This window comes from Crotalus tigris, unplaced genomic scaffold (genome assembly GCF_016545835.1).
Source record: "Crotalus tigris isolate CLP2741 ecotype Arizona unplaced genomic scaffold, ASM1654583v1 scf7180000017611.44802233496:7321179, whole genome shotgun sequence".
Lineage (NCBI taxonomy): Eukaryota > Metazoa > Chordata > Lepidosauria > Squamata > Viperidae > Crotalus > Crotalus tigris.
This window is the reverse complement of record NW_024096511.1, coordinates 3,586,549-3,610,230: the sequence shown is the minus strand read 5'-3', so window position 1 is coordinate 3,610,230 and position 23,682 is coordinate 3,586,549. Positions and strand designations below refer to the sequence as shown.

The window sequence follows — 23,682 nt, the reverse complement described above, 5'->3', positions numbered from 1 at the left end:
AATGAAATGAAAGGCTAATAAATCAGGATTCTGGTGAAGTTTGGCCAGAGAAAGATATATAGAAATGTAGATGATAACTAGGTAAATGCAAATATCTGGTCCATTTCATTATGGTCCATTTTCAAATATTAGTCTTTCTTCCTTATTTTATGGAAATTGTTATTTTTTAAAATCTACAATTATTGACGTGCCAATTTTCAAAGTACCTGCACTTTGTTAATCTCTTTGACTGCTAAACATTTTTTTGGTATACTCTTTCTCCAAATGTCTTGGTTGGGGTTTTTTTGGGAGGGGGTGGGGCAGAAATATTTTAAGAGAAATGTTAGTGGTTTTCATGAATTCTGAATTTAACTGAATCAGTGTGACTACATGTTTCTGACATCATAATATAATATGAAGTTTCTTATAAAGTTTGATCTGCCACATAGGAAAGGGAAGCTATCATGTAGACCATATGGCATAATTATAATACAATATTTATTCTTCAAAATATGCTTGCAGATCTATTTCTAAATTTTTGAATTTTTACCTAATAGGGCAACGAGTTTGGTTATATTGAGATATTTTTTGGGTTAAGAATGCAGGGCAACATGGATGCTCCCCCCCCCCAATTCAGAAGAATAAATCTTAAATATAGGAAAGTACTCAGCCAGAAAGAAAAAGCATGCTTAGTTGCATAAGCTTTAATCCAGAGTTTGAAATTACACATCCCAATAACATTAGTTTGTAGACTAGATCAGGGGTAGGCAACCCAAAACACTCAAAGAGCCACTTGGACTCGTTTCCCACCAAAAACAAAACACCGGGAGTCGCAAAACCCTTTTGATATCTAAAATGAAGATAACACTGCATATATCCTTTTTTACCTTTATTATAGGGGTGTGTGTGTGTGTGTGTGTGTGTGTGTGTGTATACACACACACACACACATTAAAAATAAAAGTAAAAATATGACTCTTGGGAATATCCATACTATTAAAACAATGATCACCAAGAGAATGCTTTAAGAGAATAAAATTACATACACACATAGGTAAAAAAAGGATATATGCAGTGTTATCTTCATTTTAGATGTCAAAAGGGTCTCTCTCTGTGAGTCTCTCTCCCTCCCTCCCTCTCTATCTGCTCTTGGTCTGCCATTCCTCTTCCCCCACTCTCTTTCTTTTTCTCTTTCCCCCCCTCTCTCTCCCTCCCTCCCTCTCTTTCTCCCCCCCTCCTATCTGCTGCTCACCTGGCAAGCTTCAAGCTGTTGTCCAACAAGCTCAGGGGTAGGCAACCTCGTCTCTTTTATGACTCATGGACTTCAACTCCCAGAATTCCTGAGTCAGCCTAGCTGGGCTAGCTAGCTCTCTCCTGCCCTTCCTGCTTCCTGCAGAGACGCAGCAAAGGGAGGAGCCCCGCCCAATAAGCTTTTCAGCTCCTCGGAGAACACTGTGAGTGCACTCTCTTTTACACATACACACACACAAAAACACACAGAGAGAGAGAGAGAGAGAGAGAGAGAGAGAGAGAGAAGCAGGGAAGCGCAATTGCCTCTCTCTGTCTCTGTCTCTCTCTGCAAAGGCAGAGGAGGCTGGGAGCCATAGGGGAAGGCTCAAAGAGCCGCATGCAGCTCCGGAGCCGCAGGTTGCCGACCTGTGGACTGGATCAATACAGTATTGGGAAATTAGTGTGGACATATCTCAGTCAGGAACCCAAGACTGAAAATTGCAGTTGATAACATAGAAGAAGCAAAATAAAGAGTGTGCAGGTGAAACTATTGATGGCATAGATGAGCTATTTAAGTCAAAATGCCAAATTGCTTTATTTTCACAGATACCCTCCTGGAGGCAGAAGCCAAGAGGTTAGAAAATCAAATATATTTCCATTGTGTCTGGTTTAAGACAAGTTTGCAGGAACAAATATCCCCAGCATTAACAGGCTAATAGGAAGATGAAATATGAATAGAAAGACAGTATAAAGAGACAAAGGAATGCTTGTGGATTCTGGATGATTAAACAGGACTGGCTCTGACTACCGGTAGTACTTGGATGGGAATTCCAGGGCTGAAGGCTAATTTGAGAAATTAAAAGACATCCTAGAGGAAAATAACAATAAAGAACTTCTGTAATTTTGCCAAGAAAATTGAATGATGCCATCAGCAGATTGAATTTGACATGAGGCTAGCTTTACTTTTTATAAGAGCTGATTCTCCATTATGTTTATCCTCAGTTCAGGCCTATCACCAGGCATGTGTGCGAGAGAAGATGCATGTGAAAGAAGAGTTCTGCATCTTTACAATCCTGGCTGATTTGAACATGAATACCACATTATAGCAACTATGCAATTTGCCACTTCTAATGGAAGTTGATTTTCAGTGGCAGAAATAGCATAGCACAATTTGGAATTGGGTGATCCTGTCTTCTTTAAATCAGCTGGAATCTGGAGCTTATTATGATACTAGTTTTCTTACATCACAAAAGAAATTAGTATCCTAAGCTTATTACATGTGCTTTAAAATAAAGCCTAGAATTTGTATAATACAAGTTAAAGGAAGATGAGGGGGAAAAGACAACAGAACCATTTAATATTATAATATATGCTACTTAAAGTACAGTAGCATGAAAAATACATTTATAGTTCTGATAGGTCTTCAGGTTTGAGGAAGACATACTGGGCATTTCATTGGTAGACATGGAGGTGGCTCTACAATACCAATCTGGAAGCACAGTTATACTAATCATGGGTATTATTTTGTGATGCTGCTCATGGTTTTCTATAAGTTTTTGGTAATGCCTGTCTTGGAGACTTCATAGCATAGGGCTGACCAACAGGTTCCAGCAGCATTTGCAGCTTCTAGTCCCCTTGGTTGGATATCACAATGATGCAGGGTTTCTTTCACAACATCTTTGTAGCAGTTGCATAGCCAACCTCAAGGTCTCTTCCCAGACTCTGGTTCACCGTAGAGCAACTGGTTCATCATTGGTCATCCATTCTGATGATACATCCCACCTATTTCATCTGGGCTCTGATAACCAGGGGCTCAATGCCGACAGACTCCACAAGCTACTTAAAGTATAGTAGCATGAAAAATACATGATATTTAAATTAATTATGTAACTATTGTGTAGCATTTGCACGACACATTGTTATGTTGATTCCTCTTTTAAGTGGGATATTTTGGAAGCTATTCCACATGTTCTGAATTGTGCACTGAGCGTCCCACTGGCTCTAGCACCGCCCTGAGCATCCCGCCGGTGGTAGCGCCGCCCAGCCCCTGAACGGCCCACCGGCATCAGCGCTTTCTTTGTTTCTTGACTTTAATCAGAAGAGCAGATAAATTAATAAAGTTTATCACTCTTGAAAGCTTATCTACCTTCTTTCCTTTCTTCAGTTGCAGAATGAAGTGTTATCCTATGGAAGTTACTTAATCCTCTGCATATAAATATTGGAAAATAGAGAAGAAAGGCTAACCTAACTCAGACACTTTTGAGAATATTAGACATGTTGGTATAGATTCAGAAAAGAATAATTAGGATCTAAGTCCTATGACAGACTAAAAAAACTTTCACAATGCTTAAGGGAATATTAATACTCTATGTATCTGAATTGATGCCCCATGAAAGGTCATGATTTTTATCCCAAAGGACAAGAGGCAGAACGATGAACAATTATCAAAACTTAATCAGAGTAGGACCCGCTGAAGTTAGTACACTTTAAGTTACCATGAATAATTTAAATCCCATTGGGTTGAAGAGTTTGGAAATAAAATATATTGTGTGATTATATATGGAACGCAACGGTGGTGAATATACTGTATGTTTTGTCAAAATATGTTGCAATGGTTCCTGATTGCTTAAAGAAAGGATCAAACAAATCACAGATAATATATCTTAATATATGTGAGAGCTGACAGAATAACAATAACTCTATGCTTTATTTCAGAATCTAGGGTGAGGAAAAAGAAAAAAAAGTGAGGTAGCTTTCTTTATTAGGCTATGATTATGGGATTCCCGTAGGCATCTGTTTGGTCACCTTAGAAAACAAACTGCCCAATTAGATGGAACATTTGTTACACAGACTCCAGGAGGGGAAGAAGCCCCTTGGCATGTGTTTTATATAAGTGTGTCCATGAATGCTAGAAAGGGGTTTTTTTTTTTACAGACAATAGATAAAAGCTTGTAGCTGTATTGGAAATGCTAAATATGACTTGATAAAACAGAAGAGGAACAGAGTTCCTTCAAGGTGGAAAATAACTTGCTTCGACTGAAGTCTTTGAATTGTTTGGTCTGTTTATGATTTATACAGCATTCAAGGCCATTCATAAAAGCAATGTCATAAAAACAACTCAGTGAAAGTTTCCTAGCTATTATTACAACTTCCAAGACTTTCCACTGTTTCTCGTATCATTTGATTAAAAGATCTTTCTAATGCAGGGCAAGAAGAATAGAATGTGCCCTATTTCTCTATTTTTAAACGATTAAAAGCAGGTGAATATTTCAGAGTTTACTCATTTTCATGAAGGATTTAAAAGGTTCTAAATTTGAGTAACCTAAAGTAAGGGTATGAAAACTATGGCTCAAGGATAACCTAAAGTAGGGATATGAAAACTATGGTCCAAGACAAAAACTATGGCTAAAGTAGGGATAGGAAAACCATGGCTCACTGTGTTTGGCCTGCCAGTATTCTTTAATTATTCTTAAAGTTTGCCAGAACAATGGAACAAATATATGGAGCCTTATTTTCCTCCTTGAATGTGCATTAACCAGGCAGAGTGGTTAAGACATCCATTTACTTCTTAAAACTCCTGAACTAAGTTAATGCTAGGTGAACAGAGAAGGGGGGCATAGATGTCATTATTAAAATGGGCAACTATAGAAACCAAACAAATAAAATAAAAGAATCAATGTTCCTGTCCCTGCTCACTATTTCTAGATGCAAGTGACATTTTCAGTCCATTATTAGTACCGTAAATGCCAGCGTGCAAGGCGACCCGGCGTATAAGACGACCCCCGTCTTTATAGCCGGGCCGCATTCCTAGAAAGTCATCTTATATGCTGGAAACTACCAGTATTTCCGGCGTATAAGACGACTCGGCGTATAAGACGACCCCCGTCTTTGGCGCCGATTTCAGCACTCGCGGAAGTCGTCTTATACGCCGGCATTTACGGTAAGTTGATTAGGAGCAAAAAAGCAGTTTTACTTTTTAAAAACTGAAAGCTTAGCAATAGTACTAGTTTCATAGAAAAATATAAATCAACTGCATTCAATAGAGTTGTATATTTATAAATTACACTTTGGTAGAAAAGTGTATGATTAAGCAGCTAGGGCATATTACATTTTCATTAAAAAAGAAAAAAAGCACTTCCACACTGGCAGCATTTCCATTTCCTAGTTCCTTGCAAAGCAGTTTCAGACTGACGTACTATATATTTTTACTAACCTTAGAAAACCAAGAATACTATGAGTTAATCAGGACTTAGCACTTCTCTTTCAGCTAACCAATAAGAGTATGTCACTCAGTCTGTGTTCTGTCCCCAGAGCTACCACCATTTAACAAATACCCCTCCCCGCTACTCCACAAAATAAATTGCCAGCACCATGTTTTCCATACATCCCTTTAAATAGATTCATGTGCACTTTTCAAAAGAATTTGAGTGATAGCAACAATGGGAAGCTATATTCAAAACAGGCACTGCAATCTTTCAGTGGCTTTCTAGCATGTTGATGATGATGATATCTAGCATGTTATTTGCATTTAAACGCTCTCTGTGTTATGAAGGTGACAGAATAGCAAGTCATTACTTGTTCAGATGTTTTTCCCAGTACTAAGACCATGATTGCATGTTGGTTGGACAAAGGGAGAAGGGAGAAGAAAAGGAAGAGTTCGGCTTCAGGAACTTGAATATCTGTGGGTAGAGAGCAGTGGGTAGCTTGAACCCAGGGGCAGTAGGTGGGTGAGGAAAGATTCCTCACCAGAACGAAAACTGACATCTCACAATATTTGCGGAATTGCAGTGATTCCAAGGAAAATACTTGCCTTGCTCCAATTTCTGCTTTATATGATCACTGAGATTTGGCTTTGGAACCAAAGAAAGCAAGAACACCCTGATGAATGTATATCCTGCGTGTCTGAGGAGCTTTTCCCTAGAAGTGTATATTTGCATGCAGATTTCCCTGCTTAGGTTTACTGATTTTTGTCTATTGTGGTGTACAGGTGACAAAAAGGGGGCAGAGCCAGATGATGCAGAATTGCTGAGCCTCAGCAAAAAGCTGGTGGAGACTGCAGTCCTCAAGGCGGTACAGCAGTATTTAGAAGAAACTCAGAACAAAAACATACAAAATGATTGTGGGACCCCAGTGAAAACTGAGGAGGTGGCCATTGGAAATAGCAAAGAAAGCGAGAATGACATTAGAAAATGACTGTTTCGGAGGCCAAAAAGGGAGGGCTGTACCACCAACATCCATGTCTCTGCTCCCTACTCTTCAGAATTGTCCTCACTGGAATGATGGTTATGGTTTGCTATCAGATATCCTTTCTGAACTGAGAACACAGAGCTTTACAAGAGACAAATGCCAATGCTACTGAAAATAATTATAAAAAAAACTACTGAACTCTGGGAAAGAAGATAAGACAAAGAGAGGAAAGGACAAGATGGACAGAGAGATGTGACTCCCCCCCCAAAAAAACAAGTGTCATCTTTCTTGTGTTCTTGACTACAGAGTTATTTCTCCGTTGCTTTCCTTTGTGTACCGCCTGGAAGCAAAAGGAATGGCCAAAGAAACAGTACCATGGATTTTGTTCAGCACAACTAAATAAAGTGTTTTGTTGGAGAAGAAGAGCAATCAGTACTAAAATCTTAATATAAACCACAATTACTATTGCCAAACAGAATGTAACTGGATATTAAATCTCATATCATGCTTCATTTTAAAGTATAATTTTCACACAAAAATTGTATTTTTCTCTGATTAACATTACTCTTCACAGTAAAAAAAAATGCATTGAAGCAAAATTATGTATGTTCCACACAATGGCATATGTTTGGTAATTTGTTCCATAATATTTGAATCATATTAATTGTATACAAACGTGTTGTTATTCTTTTTTCCTTTAGGGAAGAGCCCTGAAACAGCTCTAGTAAAGGAAGCTTTGCATAGAGAATTGTTGCCCCTGTTGACCAAAGTGAACCAGATAAGAGAACTTTTATCCACACCATCAATTCGGATGAAAATATACAAGGAACTGCTTGAACAAGGACAGCTTAGTTGACAGCATCTCTGAAAATGTCACTGATCTTACTTCTTTAGTGTCTTAATTTTTAACTGCAAATTATACAGATTAATTTTTAGCGAAGATCACTTACCTACCTGGTTTGTACTTCTTTTTTTTTTTTTTTTAGGGGAAGAGACATACCTGTGTCCAAATAATTGAAAGTGATAGGGAAAATGGATTGCATAAGACATAGGATTATTTTCTAAGATCCATCCTATTTGGTGAGGGGTGAGGAAATTATGTACTGTAAATAGATACAATACATAATGGACTTTAATGCTACCAATATTTATCAGTACCTGAAAATACAGTATAATGCTGTAGAATTGACTGAGAGAAATCATGATTTGTGATACGATTAATCTCACCCTGTGCATTTTATTACTGTGGCATGGGGATGTCAGTGGACAAAACTTAGATGCAGACTTTCATTGCTTAGAGTGTATCATTTAGTATAAACCAAAAACTGATTTAAGGACAGGTATTGTTTGGAGTGGAATTGCATGCACTGTCATCTCATTACCTTTTTTTCCCTTTTTCTTACTCAATATTTATCATATTGACGAGATCATATCCTCTGTCTTAGCCCATGTTTATTCTATAATAGATAATACAGTGGATTATTTCTATGGCTGTAAACTTTATAACAAGGTTCTGTTAAGTGGGTTTAAATGGTACCACTTAAGAGATTGTTTTGTATTATCCTGTCTTTTATCTATTTATGGTGATATTTTGGTTTTGGACTGCTTATTTTTTTAACATATCAGGATTTTAAATCTTGTGTACAGATTCTGACATACAATTTTTGCTATTGTTTACATGCAAAACAAGATGGTTTAAAATGTTTTAATATTTATTGTAAAGTTGCAGCGAGTCATTTATTTAATCACTTGTTACGAGTATAGTAATTTTAAAAAACCGGGGAAAAATTAAATAGCTTTTGTAAATATCATTTCTGAAATTTGAAAAGGGCTAAAAGTGTGGGCCAGGGTGGGTAAGGCACATCGTATTAATGTGTATACAAAGTGCATTTTCTGAATGCGGGTTTGTGCTTCCAATAGATACATAAAAAGTGTGTGGTAGGCTTGTCTCTGTCTTCTACCTCTTGCAGGCAAAGGATGAAAGAAGGAAGTTGATCTCTTCAAATGCCTTAATGATTCTTTTAATATTCTTGCTCTTACTCTGTCTTTAAATTCAGTTTGCTGGATGCTGGTTGTTGCTTCTTCCAAATCCATTTATAGAGAAACATTTCATACTTAAATTAATTGAACTTAGGGCTGCTGCTGCTGCTGCTGCTAAAGTTTATATGGAATCTGTGCAGCATTTACATCTCCAGGAAATCAATAATCCAGAAACTGAACAGATATACCATTGAATGAATGGTCTGAAGAGAATGCTGTCTTTATGGCTTCACATAAAATTCTGGGACAGTAAGTCCAGAGAGAGATCCTAATCCATCATGCCGATTGACCACTAAAAGGAAAAACGAGTGTTGTGCATACAGGCACTGATGCAGATAGGATTTTAGCATTATCAGGGAAGTTTAGGAAGGTAAGCTTCACCTGGGTACATAGTAATAGGGGAAAATTAAAAATAATGATAGATAATTCTTTAGCATGTTTACGAAGATGTGCTGCCCTGCATTTCTTTCAGCTGCAATCTTGTCCAATCTTGTGAGATACGCAGGAACCAATAAGAAACAGCATTTGTAAGAAAGGATAAGCTTATACATTTTGAAAACAGTGACTTTTTCATCTAATTACTTTGTACAATGTAAAATACATTTTATAAGTGTGATGTTTTCCCTATTTCCAAAGCCAAGGTTTTAAATAGGTTTTTAAAAAAACCTGCTTGACATGTCATTAGAAAGGATCTTTGCTATGCTCACACGATCCCAGGGGTAAAATGCCTGGACAAATAAGCTTGGTTGCTAGAATAAAAGTTTTGTGTGTTTTATCTAGATGCCATAAATAACAACTAAAGCCAAAATGTAAACACATGAATAATAAATGCTTTATTTCACAGGCTTGAGAACACAGCTCACCAGAACGAATGCCAACTACCTCATTTCATTGTTAGCCCTGTCCTCTTTCTTCCCAGAGAATTTGAGTTACTCCACTTAATCACAACGTAGCAGAATCCATGACAATGTATACGAGTAACACTCCATCAGTCTGCCAGTTGAGTGCCATTGAGAGGCTTTTCATAATGCCTTCTGTCTATAGTGCACATACTTCTCCCCTTCCAAATCCTTGTTTGCTATCACTGCTTTGTACAAAGAAAAGAAGCAAAGCCATCTTCTCCATTTGAACTGTACTCTGGACAGCCTGCTAGGCAGGAAGATCAATGTATACATTCTTGGCATGCTGCTTTTCTTGCATGCCAGTAATTATGCTTGTCTTTGACCGTAATAAAGATTTGACTTGATTTGCATGCCACTAAAAACAGGGCGTATAACAAACGCCTCCTTCCTGGCATGTTTGTTTGCAACATTCTATATGTGATGGTCTGACCCAGTTGAATAAAGGTAGTCCTTGACTTGCAACCACAACTGAACCAAAAATTTAGGTTGCTGAGTGAGACATTTGTTAAGTGAATTTTGCCCCATTTTACGACTTTTCTTGCCACAGTTATTAAGTGAATCACTGCAGTTGTAATTACCATGTTTCCCCAAAACTAAGGCCTACCCCGAAAATAAGCCCTAGCTGGATTTTTGGGGGTGGGCCTAATATAAGCCCTACCCAAAAATAAGCCCTAGTTTTGGAGCAAGGCACAAACTTAAAAATCAAGCTAGGGCAGGGGTAAGGGTGTGGATCTGCCCCATGTGCCTCGCACCCACTTACTTTGCAGCCAGGCCTCTCCTCACTGGCCCACTTCTTCTGAGGTGTCTTCTGCAGCTAGGCCTGCATTTCTCAGTCACAGGCCTTTCCAGAAGGTCTGTGCAGCTAAGAACCAAACTATGGATTCAATCTGTACCTCGGTTCTGCAAGGCCTCTGCAGCCAAGGACCAAGCTATGGATTCAACCCATAGGTTGGTATTCGGTTGCACAGGCCTTTTGGAAAGACCTGACTGCAAAATGCAGGCCGGAATGCAGCTGCAGAATGAAGTTGCTCCTTCGGCCCCAGAAGAAGTGGGCCCGCTGGGCGGGGCTGTCAGTGTCAGAGGTGAGTAAGATATTCACTAAAAATAAGACCTGGTGTCTCTTGGAGGCTTCCAAAAAATAAGACCCTATCTTATTTTGGAGGAAACACGGGTAAATGTGAATCTGGCTTTCCAATTGACTGCTTATTGAAAGGTCACAAAAGGTGATCACACGAGCCCGGGACATTGTAACCATCATAAAAATGAGTCAGTTGCCAAGCGTCTGAATTTTGATTACGTGACCATGAGGATGCTTAAATGTTAAGTGTGAAAAATGGTCATAAGTCACTTTTTTTCAGTAACTTTGAATGGTCACTAAATGACCTATTGTAAGTTGAGGACTACCTGTGGGCAACCTCTTTACACTGAAGGGAAATACTAGGAATGTACTAACTAGGCAGCATGTATTTAGCCAGAAAAGCAGTTTTTTCCTTGGAAGCTTCCTTTGCAGGTGGGGATGCTGTTAGACGGGGAGGGTCCTATGCTGTCAATCAGAATATATTGTTCAGTGATCCTAGGTTCCCTTTCTTAATCAAGAATGTTGTCTTCTTTCATGTTGGCAGTACTGGATTCCACTTGCCGTTTTTGTGAAGGAGACAAATAGGCTTTATTAAAAGAAAGAAAAAACCTAGTCTGGAAGCATTCTTAATTGCTAGTCATTTCCACAAATTGTTCAATCCAACGTTGAGCGTGCTTACAACATTAATACAAACACACTTTATTGTGTATTCTGTTTTTATTGGCACATGGGGTTTCCCCATGCATGCCAGTGTTATTCTTATATAAATCCTGTTTGATAAATCTGATTCTGGGCCAATTTAACTATAATAACCTATGTTGATTACATTGCTATCATAACAAGTATAATAGGCCAAACTGATCAGAGAACCTAAAACTGTAATATTTTATTTTTACCTGTGTTCAGATATGCTTGAGTAGATACATACAGATATTGGATTAAGAATAAGAGCTTCAGTTGAATTAGAGTTGGGTTTGTAGCATTAGAAAACATGGGAAAAATCTAAAGACTTAGTGTCATATACAGATGAATCTTTCCATCAAATTTTCCTTTGATTTCTAAAAGGCAGTGTGTCATTCAAACATGAATGTTTCATGAAGTGTCAGTGTTTACAACAGGGCTTGTTAAAAAAGCAATTTGGTCATCTAATTTCTGTGGAAGACCTAATAGTGTGGTAGTTTGGCTCCACTATTCTTTTGATCAAAATATAAAAAACAAATCTCATTTATATTCTTCCCATGTTAAATGTCTTCCTAATGAGAACATTTGTGCAACAGGGAAACTGATTCTGCAGAGGCTAAAATGTACTTTCATATCCAAACAATAATAGAAGTCTGTTGAGGATTTAGAAGAAAAAAAAATATTACTAAAAAGTAACTGCAATGAAGAAAGCAGACTATTACATGAATAATGAACTCAAATGTTCCTCTTATACATTTTTTATATGTTCCATTAGTGCTTTGATTAAATAAAGCAACTATTACATGTCTTTGCTAACATTCTGAATATTTGGAGAGCATATTGATACATATTATGTATGTAATGTTAATACTTGAAAATCATAATTACAAATTGTTCATCTCTGTAAAAATTAAGCTAAAATTTAAAAAGTTAAAATACTTGGAAAATGGATCTAATATTACACTTAAAGCTTTTAATTTCAGGGCATTCAGCTATAATTTTATTCCATGTAGTATGTATGTGATTCTATTAACTGGCTCAAATGGTTGATCCATTGCTTTTTTTCCTTGTCAAACTGCATATAGAAGACTTTAAAAAAATCTCTGAATACATCTACCTACCCATCCCCCCTTCCCACAAATCATTAGTGAAAAGGGTGTTCTAATGTAATTTGTTTATTTTCAGTCTAAAGTTATATATTAAAGGTTTCTATTTTTACTTTCCAATTCAATTCACATATGAATGTTTGAAAAACATAATTAAATGCATTTCTGCCTGCAATAGTTTCTGGTCTCTTGAGATATTGTTAAAATTGCTCAGGTTAATATTCAACCTGTGTGTACACAACATGCTATTGCTTTGCAAGTATGGTAACCAACTATAGGAGGACAGCACCCTCCCCCCAGAAAAAGAAATATTTTGGGGAATATTAAAAAGGCAGAATATATTACCCCAAAGGATCTTAAAGGCAGTTTTTCTTAATAGCTCCAAGTAGAAACTCAGGAAACTATCTTTTAGAAATGCAGATTTGATAATCCCATTCAGCCCCATTCATGAACAAATACCACCAGGCAGAAGCCCATTCAAGACAGAATATTTTGCAATCTCCTGCAGCAAAACTGGCAGCTAACAGTAGCAGAGTGATAGAATTAGAACCAGCAAACCCTCACCCAAAAAATCCAATACAGGAAGTAAGCCACAGCCACAGAGAAGCAGGATATGACCTTTGGGACATAATAGGATTAGCCCACCAATACCAAAAAGGACACACTCAAAACCTCAGGTTCCTGCCACGGGAACAGGAACTCCAAACACAAAAGCCCAAGAAGGTATAAAAACCAACCACTCCCAGCAACATGCTGTCAGCTTTCCCAGGGCCACCTTTCTGTCTGGCTCTTTTCTTCAGTAAACTACAACTTTCTTTCTAAAGCATTCTCCATTTTGTTTATTCCCGGCTTGAACTGGACCCTGATGAAGATTTTTCTTTTAACACAACGTTATGGATGGTAGAGGAACCAAAGAATGAGAAGCAATGATCAACAATATTAAATGCAAAAGATGAAAAAAAGAAATGTAACTAAATCTAGTTTACACCAAAAATATTCATTAACTTCTCCATATGTTCTAGCAAACCAAACTTGTTTCACAAGTACAGTATATGCTGCTAATTCATAAAAGTTTATATTTCTTTTTGAGGTTGTCATCAACTTTCTAGCTATGACATTTTCATTTTTTTGTTTTCCTCTTAATCCATTGACTCTACAATCATACTGTATATATATGACTTTGCAAAAGAGACAACCAGCCAGCCCAAAAAGGAACAAAAAGACCCAAGCCACCTTTCCTCCAGCAAACAGCACCCAGATCAGCATAGATTAACTCAAAGATTAACATCAGACCAACAATCAAGTAAACAATACCCCAATCAAGAAATTGTCAAAGAAGGAAACAGTAAACAGCAATCAAAGAATATCTAAAACCAGGGCTCTGTTCTGGGCCCAGTGCTCTTCAACATCTTCATCAATGATCTGGATGAGGGGATAGATGGGGAACTCATCAAATTTGCAGATGACACCAAGCTGGCAGGAATAGCCAACACTCCAGAAGACAGGCTTAGGATACAGGAGGATCTGGACAGACTGGAACACTGGGCGCTATCTAACAAAATGAAATTCAATGGTGAAAAAAGTAAGGTTCTACATTTAGGCAAGAATAACCAAATGTACAGGTTTAGTATAGGAGGTACCTTGCTCAATAGTAGTAATTGTGAGAGTGATCTTGGAATCCTAGTGGACAATCATTTAAATATGAGCCAGCAGTGTGCTGCAGCTGCCAAAAAAGCCAACACAGTGCTAGGCTGCATTAACAGAGGGATAGAATCAAGATCACGTGAAGTATTAATACTACTTTACAATGCCTTGGTAAGGCCACACTTGGAATACTGCATCCATTTTTGGTCACCACGATGTAAAAAAGATGTTGAGACTCTAGAAAGAGTACAGAGAAGAGCAACAAAGATGATTAGGGGACTGGAGGCTAAAACATAAGGAACGGTTGCTGGAATTGGGTATGTCTAGTTTAATGAAGAGAAGGACGAGGGGGGACATGATAGCTGTGTTCCAATATCTCAGGGGCTGCTACAAAGAAGAGGGAGTCAAGCAATTTTCCAAAGCACCTGAAGGCAGGACAAGAAGCAACAGGTGGAAACTAACCAAAGAGAGAAGCAACCTAGAACTAAGGAGAAACTTCCTGACAGTGAGAACAATTAATCAGTGGAACAGCTTGCCTCCAGAAGCGGTAAATGCGCCAACACTGGAAGTTTTTAAGAAGAAACTGGACAGCCATTTGTCCGAAATGGTATAGGGTTTCCTGCCTGAGCAGGACTAGATGACCTCGAAGGTCCCTTCCAACTTTATCATTATTATTATTACCTTCATCAACACTGGCAGGCAAGCCACTAGAACAGAGGTCCCCAACCTTTTGGGCACCAGGGACCAGTTTTGTGGAGAAAGGTTTTTCCATGGACCGGAGAGTGTATGGTTTTGTGTGCTGCCTGCATCCTGCAAATGGAGCTTCGCTTGTTTGTGTGGCCCAGTTGCTGGCATGCCATGGACTGGTACTGGTCCATGGACTGGGGGTTGGGGACCCTTGCACTAGAATATAAATTAGCCACAAATAGCACTCCTTACTAGCAGTGATGACATTACCTAGTTTGAATAATGAAACATCTGCAAGAAAACAAACAAGCTCAGCATCAAGGACCCCTCATATACTGTATTTATTTGTGAGTCAGTCTTTATTCATACTCTATATATGATCCAGCCTTAGTAAGTTTCTTTCAAATTGGCTATTCACTCTTAGATTCAGTCCACTCATTCTTGACCCAATCTCTTCTTGTTTTATCATCACATTTCTTATGTAACCCGTTCCCACTGCATGTCAACTTTTGCTTTTTTCTGCCAACCCCAAATTTTACTTCCATGTAAGTAAGCTATTGCAATTTTAATTTCCTTTGACAAATATTAGTACTACATTCTGTCATTATTTTTCTATCAGCATTTACAATTAAGTCCTTTCCATCTATTCCATCTTTAATAAACATTTTACAAAGATACACAAAGTTATCTAATTTTTCACCATTGATGTGTAGTTTATAAGCATTCTCTCAATTTTCCTTATCAAACCTTGATCTTTCAGGCTCTTTATTGCACCATACGATTAAATATATACTTTGATGTGTCATCTCCACCTGCATGTCTACACATTTATGCCTCTAACCCACTTTGAACATCGCAGGTATTTTATGTGTTTATTCTTAAATATATTTCATAGGAAAAATATGTGATGCACCCTTATTTCCAGTTAGTATTGAATTATTCACTAACCATTTTATTCTTGTACATGCTTTTGCTCCCATTATATACCATTCTTAATGAATTTCACAACCAATTTTGAGTTAGTCAAAATATTTTGCCACTTTCTCTAAATTACAACTTTCTCACATTAATGCATTTGTCTACCAGTAACAATTTGAATTGCACATCCCTTCCCAGTATAAAAATGTTTAATTTCCCAAACTGTACTAATTGTTATTTCGTATCCTCTATTGGATAGAATATACTTTCCCAATGTACTTTACAAACTAATCAATCTGTACTTTTTGTATTTATTATTAGCTTTCGCTTTATATTTATTTGATTACAGTATGTGCCATTAAGTTGGAGTCAACTTTTAGTGAACATGCAGATTTTCTCTATGACAAGCTGTGCTTAACCTGGTCTTTCAGGTCTTCAAACAGTGCATCCATTGCTACTATAACTGAGTTACTCCAGCTGGTGCTGGTCATCCAATTCTCTTTCACCTTTCTCAGTATCAAGAGATTTCTCCAGAGTGCTAAATCTTTTCATAATGTGACCAAAGTAAGATAACTTGAGTATGGTCATTTGTTCCTCTTTCCTTTGTACAAGAGAATTATAACAGCATTTTCCATCTTCATACAAATTTTTAACAAGGTGCCACCTCATATATCAATCACTACTGTATTGTAACTTGATACTGACATCAACTGCCTTTTTTCAATACTTCATATCAACGAGACCTTTCCATCATCAATCTCATTACACTTCTCAAATAAATCAAATGGCAGCTTTCATGGATGAACTTTCTCCATCAAAGCATGTGCTATACCAGCAAGCTGTGGACTTCTTAGTTTACTAAGCTACTAGAGACCTATAGTTAAAGAGATTCTTGGTTTAGTTTGAACTTTGTGTTGGTGAATATATCTTTGTTGACCTTATAAACAATCCATTTTTGCAAAACTACTCCAAGAACAGAAGAGTATTGTCCAACTACAGGAACAGTAGAAATCTAAGAGTCCTCACAGCTGGGCTTCCTACTGGAATTCAGGACCACAGATTATTTTCACCTTAATATTTCTAGGTAAACATTCGTGTAGGATGATGCCTCTGTCTGGGTACTCAGTAGTTATCATGGAAAAATAAACGTGTGTTTTGTGAACAACAGGAATAAAACCTTTATGACCTTTCACTCTTGCTTGCAGAGTTAGAAAAAAACAGAGCTGTTGCTTGTGTATCTGATAGAGTCATGATCGTGATCCCAAAAACGATTATTAGATGAAGCAAATGTTAATTATGTTGTCCAACTTATTTAAAGATGTAAGGTGGGCTTTTTGTCATCAGGTAATCTCTGTACAGTATTTTATACCTATAGTGAATAAAAGTATTAGAAAAGAAAGTGGCACGCTCGCCCTGATAGTTTGTTTTCTGTGTGGCGAAGTACTTTGAATTCAAGATGTGTGGTGGTGAGGGGTTGTGGGCTTTATTTTATTAGAAACAGTTTTTTATGTTGCTGTTTTCTATTTTAGGAGCAAAACACTTCACCTTCCTTGCAGTTAATTTTGCTATTAGAACGCCACCATCCCAGTTCTTACCTCATACCTTGCCTTATTCAGGTTTAATTACAAGCACTTGCATTCCCTTCCATGGGATAGAAAATTGAACTATTCCCTCTTTATCAAGAGCCAGTTGCATGGAAGTTTTTCTAGAATATTTTAAGTTTATTACCCAACCCTTTTTTGTCTCCTGTACTTGCTAATGATACCTCTTACATGTGCTTTATCACCTTTACTCCTGAAGATTTTCTAGTCACACCAGCCATATGTCACTTAGATAAGTCTTCACCAACATTCCTTTATTTTCTGAGCTACTAGCTCAGTACAGTTTTGTCCATACCCATACCAAAAGTGCTCAGTGTCACTCATTAATAGATCCCTGACTTTACTGCTATTCTTAGAGCATGATTGAGTATCATATATTGTTATCCTTGCAAGCTTAGAAAGGTCACACATAGCATCTGTGTTTATCTGGGAAGCCCATTCCGCAAGCGTAAAAAGTCCAAGGTCCCGTTTTAAAAATAAAATAGGTGCAATTTTATTTACAGTTGTCCAACTCTATGAAAATCAAGCATAAGATCAGATTTCCTCCTTACCACTTGTTTTTTTAAAAAATATTTAGATACGTGTACAAACTGACAAAAGTTTCACAGTGGACTTTAGGATTAGACAAAACCTTTAAAGCAGCTGGTTTCAAACACAGACACAGATACTTATGTACTTCCTCACATAGTATTTTCTTCTAAGGAGAACATCATGGGATTTGTAATAATATTACCAGAAGATTAAACATGACTTCTGAACCAGATAATAAGAAAATTGATTATATTCCTAGTCTGGATACCAAAATGTTTTTACTTCAGGTAAGTTTTTATTCAAGACGGTTTGTACCATTTAGCCTATACACATTTACAGTATCTTGGAAGCATTGAACAGAGTAAGGTTTCCCAATAAAATATCTTAAAAATTGTCTTCACTTAAGCCAACTGCAGTGTACTGATTTTTACACCTTCCATTTAGAGTGTAAAAATCCCACTCGGAGCTGGTGCAACTCATGTAATAACAAAAATCCACTCACTCCTGCTTGACATGGAAAGTAGTAAAACAATAAGTCCCTTCCCAAAATATGTGCATTTGCCATTTTGAAAAATACCTGTTACATTGGAATGATGGGAGGGCTTCCGGGCATCAAGACACATATATTTCTAGTTGAAAGCTGTAAATGATGATATGGCATCAGAAGGCTCCTCCACATGGTCTGTTTGCTGCAGTGACAGACGCTATCAGGGATATCTGCCAGGGGCTTGGGGGGGGGCAGGGAAATCAAGATGGCAACCATGATGAGGCCTGGTTTTTTTTAATATACACAGTCTTCAGAAATGTTTTGGCAGTCAGTGAATTAGTTACAATTGGCTGGGGTGGTGTGCTTGGGGAACCACTACTATCTGGTCATTGTCCTCTGTACTTTTATAGCTATTTTTGCTATGGCTACCAAAGGAACTTGGTACCCCACTTGGAAAACCTAACACTTTTTCGGTAGTGGGTGGGAGGTATGTCAACCTCATGGAAGACCAAAGACAGGACTTACAGGAGATTAATTTCCCATTGGCAAATAATCCTAAGAAATTCATCACTGAAATGGTTCCAACTGTCATGGCCCAGGGTTCAGACTCTGATTCTGACTCTGAAGAAGCTTCTCCGTCTGAACCAGTAGAATGTCAGTTTCAAGAAAACCCAAGCTAGAAACCATCTAAAGCTGATCAAACACAGACACCCTCAGAACAGCTAGAACAATCAGATCAGAGATAGACCTCTAAGCCCTCAGACTCAGTAGAGCAGCAAGTACAACAGATGCAACATGAAGCTCCTTGCCAAGCAAGAGGTTAATTGTCTCAATTGAAGATTGCTGGCTGCAGCCTGATTTAACAGGCAATCCCCTGTCCTGTGCTTCTCTACTGGAAACAATAATCTGATTATTATTATTATGTGTTGTTCCCAGTGCTTTTTTTCTAAAAAAAAAAAAAAAAAAAGTGCCAGAACTCACACACGTCATACAACCCCGCCTTGCCTACCCTACAAGGTTCCATCCAAAAAAGGTGCCGGAACTCCGTTCTGGGCGTTCTATGAGAAAAAAAGCCCTGGTTGTTCCTGTGAATTCTGCTTGTAAACCCTGAAACTCTGACCTTCAGATTAGCTGTTAGATATGGATTGGCTCTTTGAACTTTGGACTGGATTTTGATTTCTCTTCTTGATGTTCCTGTTGAAATTATCCAGGCTAGCTTCCTTTTTCAGAAACTGCTTGGGTTTATGTTCCATTCCTTGTCTGCTGAGCCTTAAGTAAAATGGTATTCTCACTAAGCAGCTGTATGCGTGTGTGAATTTGAAACCATACTATCCAAACTATTTGAAGCAATCAGAAAGCTGGGATGTGCTGAAATCTGGAAATTCTGGGAGAACCAACTCTGGGGCACAGATCATATATTTTATGATGAATGTATATTCCCAGTGAATACCTGGGAAACAACTGAAAATCCTAAGCTTGACCTAGATAGAAGCTCCCCGGGCGGAGCTGACATGCAATCCAACATCAGCTAGGGCAGCAATCTGACCACTATTGTGAGCAAAGACAACAGATCTGGGGCACAGCAAGGTTTTGCCAAATGGGAGCAGAGCAAGTGAGAAGGTTTTTACCAAACATCCAGTAAGTGCTGAGGCATGAAGGTTACCATATTGTGGACTGGGAGAAAGCCAAACCAGATAGTGTGAGAGTTCAGGAGAAGCGTCAGCTATAGGAGTCCTTGTGTTCTATAGCCTTCAGTTATTATGCTTGGATTCAAAACTGGCAAACCAGAGAAATCAGAATTATTCCCCTGAGAGTGAGTCAAAAATGCATCTTCCTGGAATACCTTTGACTGGATTTGGGAGAGGAGAGGCACTATAGAGAACTATGATGATGGGATTCTCCTTGGGGTACCTCAGAATCTCTTCTTCTCTTTGCCCATAACTTATTTGAGTCCTAAGAAGAGAATAGAAAGGCTCCAGAGCAGTGGTTCTCAACCTTTTTAATGCCGCGACCCCCAACCGGTCGTAAGTCGAGGACTACTCAACCGGTTGTAAGTCGAGGACTACTCAACTGGTGCAGCACCGTTTGCAGAATGGGACTTTTGGCAGGCTCAGCAGGGCAGCTTGGACAATTCCTATTGGCTTTGGAAAGCCAATAGAATTAGACACTATTCAAGAGAGTCTATTCTATTGGCTTTCAAAAGCCAATAGAATAAAAGGGAGTAGCACAGCTAAGGAAAAGGGGGAAAAAATGGCGGAGGACCCCCATGAAATGGTCTTTTGACCCCAAATGGGGTCCCGACCCACAGGTTGAGAACCACTGCTCCAGAGGATTCATGTGGCAGGCCTTGAAATCAGTGATGGGATTCATCCAGTTCACACCAGTTTGGCAGAACCAGTAGCTAATTTTTTGTTGCCCAGGCCCAGAATGGACTTCCGGAAGTGTCATCCACACAGAGAACTGGTTGTTCACATATTTGAATCCCATTACTGCTTGAAATCATTTTTTTTTTTTGAAACAAAATCACATTGGGACTGCCATGAACTTTTTAAATATTATTCCATAAATTTCAGCCCCTTCCATAAAGAAACCTGTGGTCCCCTCCCTGCTAGGTGTGCTTTCTCCCATAAGTAGGCAGGGAATAAGAAAGACAACATTGACTGAGTACATGTTATCAAGTTATTGATGACTCTTAGTGGCCACATACATATCTTTTCTCCATGCTGAACTGTCCCTAACCTGGTCTTCCAGGGCATGCATCAATGCACTCATCACCCCTGTAACTCAATCCATCCATCTTGCTGCTGGGTCATTCTCTTTCTTTCCATCTTTCCCAGCATCAGAGTCTTCTCCAGAGGAAGAAAAAAGTCAAAATACCTAGAAAATAAAAATGACAGCTTGAATGTCAAATCATATCCCTTGCCACAGACACCTACGTGTTCAGAACAACAAGTAGCTGTTGTTTTCCCCAAATGTAGGAGATGGTGGGGAAGGAGAGCCAGGAATGTACCAATCATTGCCCTAAATGATTGAATCACCTAAATAATTGCCCTAATGTGTATTCTGGGGAGCAATACTAGCCAGTTTGTCCCTGAACAGTGGTAAAGGACCAAGCTTTTTAGACAATGTACTTTCCTTCTGATGGAAGATTGAGAGGATCACATGTTTCCATGGCCATGAAGGAGAGCCCAAAGTGAGGCATGAGTTTAGTGCAGGCTATTTATTTATCTACCCATTTTGTGTAGATGTGATTGTTCACCTAAGCAAGGAAAGCAAACATTTAAAAAAAAAAAACAGATCGTGAGATTGACTCAAAGGATTAAGATCAGTTTATTGATAAGATTGCTTCAGGGATCTAGATCAGTGGTTCTCAACCTGTGGGTAGGGACCCCATTTGGGATCGAACGACCATTTCACGGGGGTCGCCAAACAACGCAGTCCGCCATTTTTTTCCCCTTTTCCTTAGCTGTGCTACTCCCTTTTATTCTATTGGCTTTTGAAAGCCAATAGAATAGACTCTCTTGAATAGAGTCTAATTCTATTGGCTTTCAAAAGCCAATAGGAATTGTCCAGGCTGTCTCTGCCCTGCTGAGCCCGCCAAAAGTCCCATTCTGCAAACAGTGCTGCACCAGTTGAGTAGTCCTCGACTTACGACCGGTTGGGGATCGCGGCATTAAAAAGGTTGAGAACCACTGATCTAGATAGTGGAGCTTAAACTATAGAAGAGAGATAGATGAAGCAAGAATTTCCTAAAGCAAAGTAACAAAATAGCCAACTGGAAGCATTATAGAGCTCTAATGTTAAAAATGGGAAAAATGTTGTGATTTTGGCTGCATCCTAGTTGAGCTTCATGAGGAATAAGAGGAGGTGTAAATGTCATACCTCAAGAGACCTGAAGCTGCCTAACGGAGGTTGTTGAATTTAAAAGTTAGTTATTTCATGCATTCAGCAGATTCATCCAAGAGAAGGAATATAAAATCAGGACCAGGAATTTTACAACTTGTAAGGACAAGACATTTTATTGCACATGTCTTTGGAGAATCTCCTCTAGTTGTATGACAGTGTTTCACCAAAATTAATATTAATTGTGTTCTTTTTCAGCATTGCAAGTGGAAGCACATGATAAGAACAGAAAATATTTACTTTTAGGGCAAACCTAATTTGGCCTGGATATCTATGTATTCCTTCCTCCACCTCCTCTTAGTAAAAAGTCTGCATTTGCATCCCATTCCTAATGCTGATTTCCACCTCCAGATGAAAGAACCAGGATGTGGAGCTTTCCCCCTCCATAATGAAAAGGAATGTGAGTAGGGCTATTTCATGTTTCTTTTTTTTTTTTTTAGGGAACATTTGTGTATACTCTTTTGCCACTCAGATTGGCAGAGTGCCAGCTTTGTGTTTGGTTTTAATACGCAAGATCAAAATTCATGGCACTTTTAGACCCACTTCACACAATATGGCTCTTATGGTTTGTCTTTGTGTTCATTTGCTATGGAACCACAAATGCAGTCTTTGTGGTTATTAATCATATTTATTGGCTTGATACATTGGGTGAACCCAGTCAAATGTAGTAAATCGTTTGTCCAATTGTTTCTTAAGCTAATTTCAGGAATGGGATGCATCTGCAATGTTCTGGGAAGGACAGAAAGACAATGTTGTCTGTTCCCACATTCATAAAAGGGGAAATGACCCATACTAGACAATGGGCCTATCAAAAAGCAAGGATCTGCTCATAATTTATTCACTAAGACTTATATTAAAGCAAGGCCTAATATATTGTGCAAGTCAACACTTACTATTTAATGGAACATAGTTAAACACTCATGTAAACCATGCCTTTGTTTGTTTTTAATAGCAAAAGTTAAGAATTCTGCATTGTGTGAAGAAAGGAAGGTGTAGTATCATATACTGAATCAGGGTTAATAGCTCAGTATTCTCTATAGTGACTGCAGATCTCTCAATATCCTGTTTCAAATTTCTCTGAACTTGACTGAATCATGAACTTTCTGCAGGAAGCAATGACCTACTACTGAGGTACAGAATATTTATCCTCCCTCCAAATAGATGGTCATTTATCTGGAACAATCTTCAGGCTGAAAGGAGGCACTCCACCCCAAAGCAGAAGTTGGCCTCATCTGAAAGTGCACCCTGCTATGACATCTCTGCACAGATAATGATAGACCCAATCAAATAATTGGTATGGATTCAGGCAGCAGAGTGACTCAGCCCAGCAGAAGGAAGCCAAAGCAAAACTGGAATCCTACAACAGATGCTGCAGTCAAGCATCCTTCCTCTAGATGAGTATTTTGGAATCACAGATGTTTTTAGTCATTTATTTCTGCCTCCAACTACAATTACCTCATTTAAAATTGTGTGCATGGCTTTTTGAGGCACAATTTTGGAATTACTATTCTGAAATGCTTTTGTTAACAACATATACAGCAACACATGATAGCATGAAAGGCAACACTGTGGTTGTCATGGTACCACTATTTCAAAATTCAGATTATTGCTGTTCAGAAAATTTCAGGCACATATTTGGCCTTCAATTATTGAATACACAAGCAAAAGTGTATTATATAGAGCAGTGGTTCTCAACCTGTGGGTCGGG

The 23,682-nt window shown here is 38.4% G+C and overlaps 1 protein-coding gene across 6 annotated transcripts in view; it reads left to right on the top strand.

Annotated features, from left to right (window-relative positions):
- The window catches only part of AKAP7 (A-kinase anchoring protein 7), a 70,108-nt gene extending 62,721 nt beyond the window's left edge, over positions 1 to 7,387 (top strand). For 2 of the 6 annotated variants that reach the window (XM_039324281.1, XM_039324296.1), the window contains one exon: positions 7,098 to 7,387. In XM_039324281.1, the coding sequence (XP_039180215.1) occupies positions 7,098 to 7,121 (24 nt within the window). In that variant the 3' untranslated portion in view covers positions 7,122 to 7,387. Of the gene's footprint in view, positions 1 to 1,815; positions 1,844 to 6,196; positions 6,981 to 7,097 lie in introns of those variants that run through there. The other 4 variants (XM_039324288.1, XM_039324325.1, XM_039324305.1 and 1 more) reach the window with 3 other exon arrangements.
- The last annotated feature ends 16,295 nt before the right edge of the window (positions 7,388 to 23,682 follow it).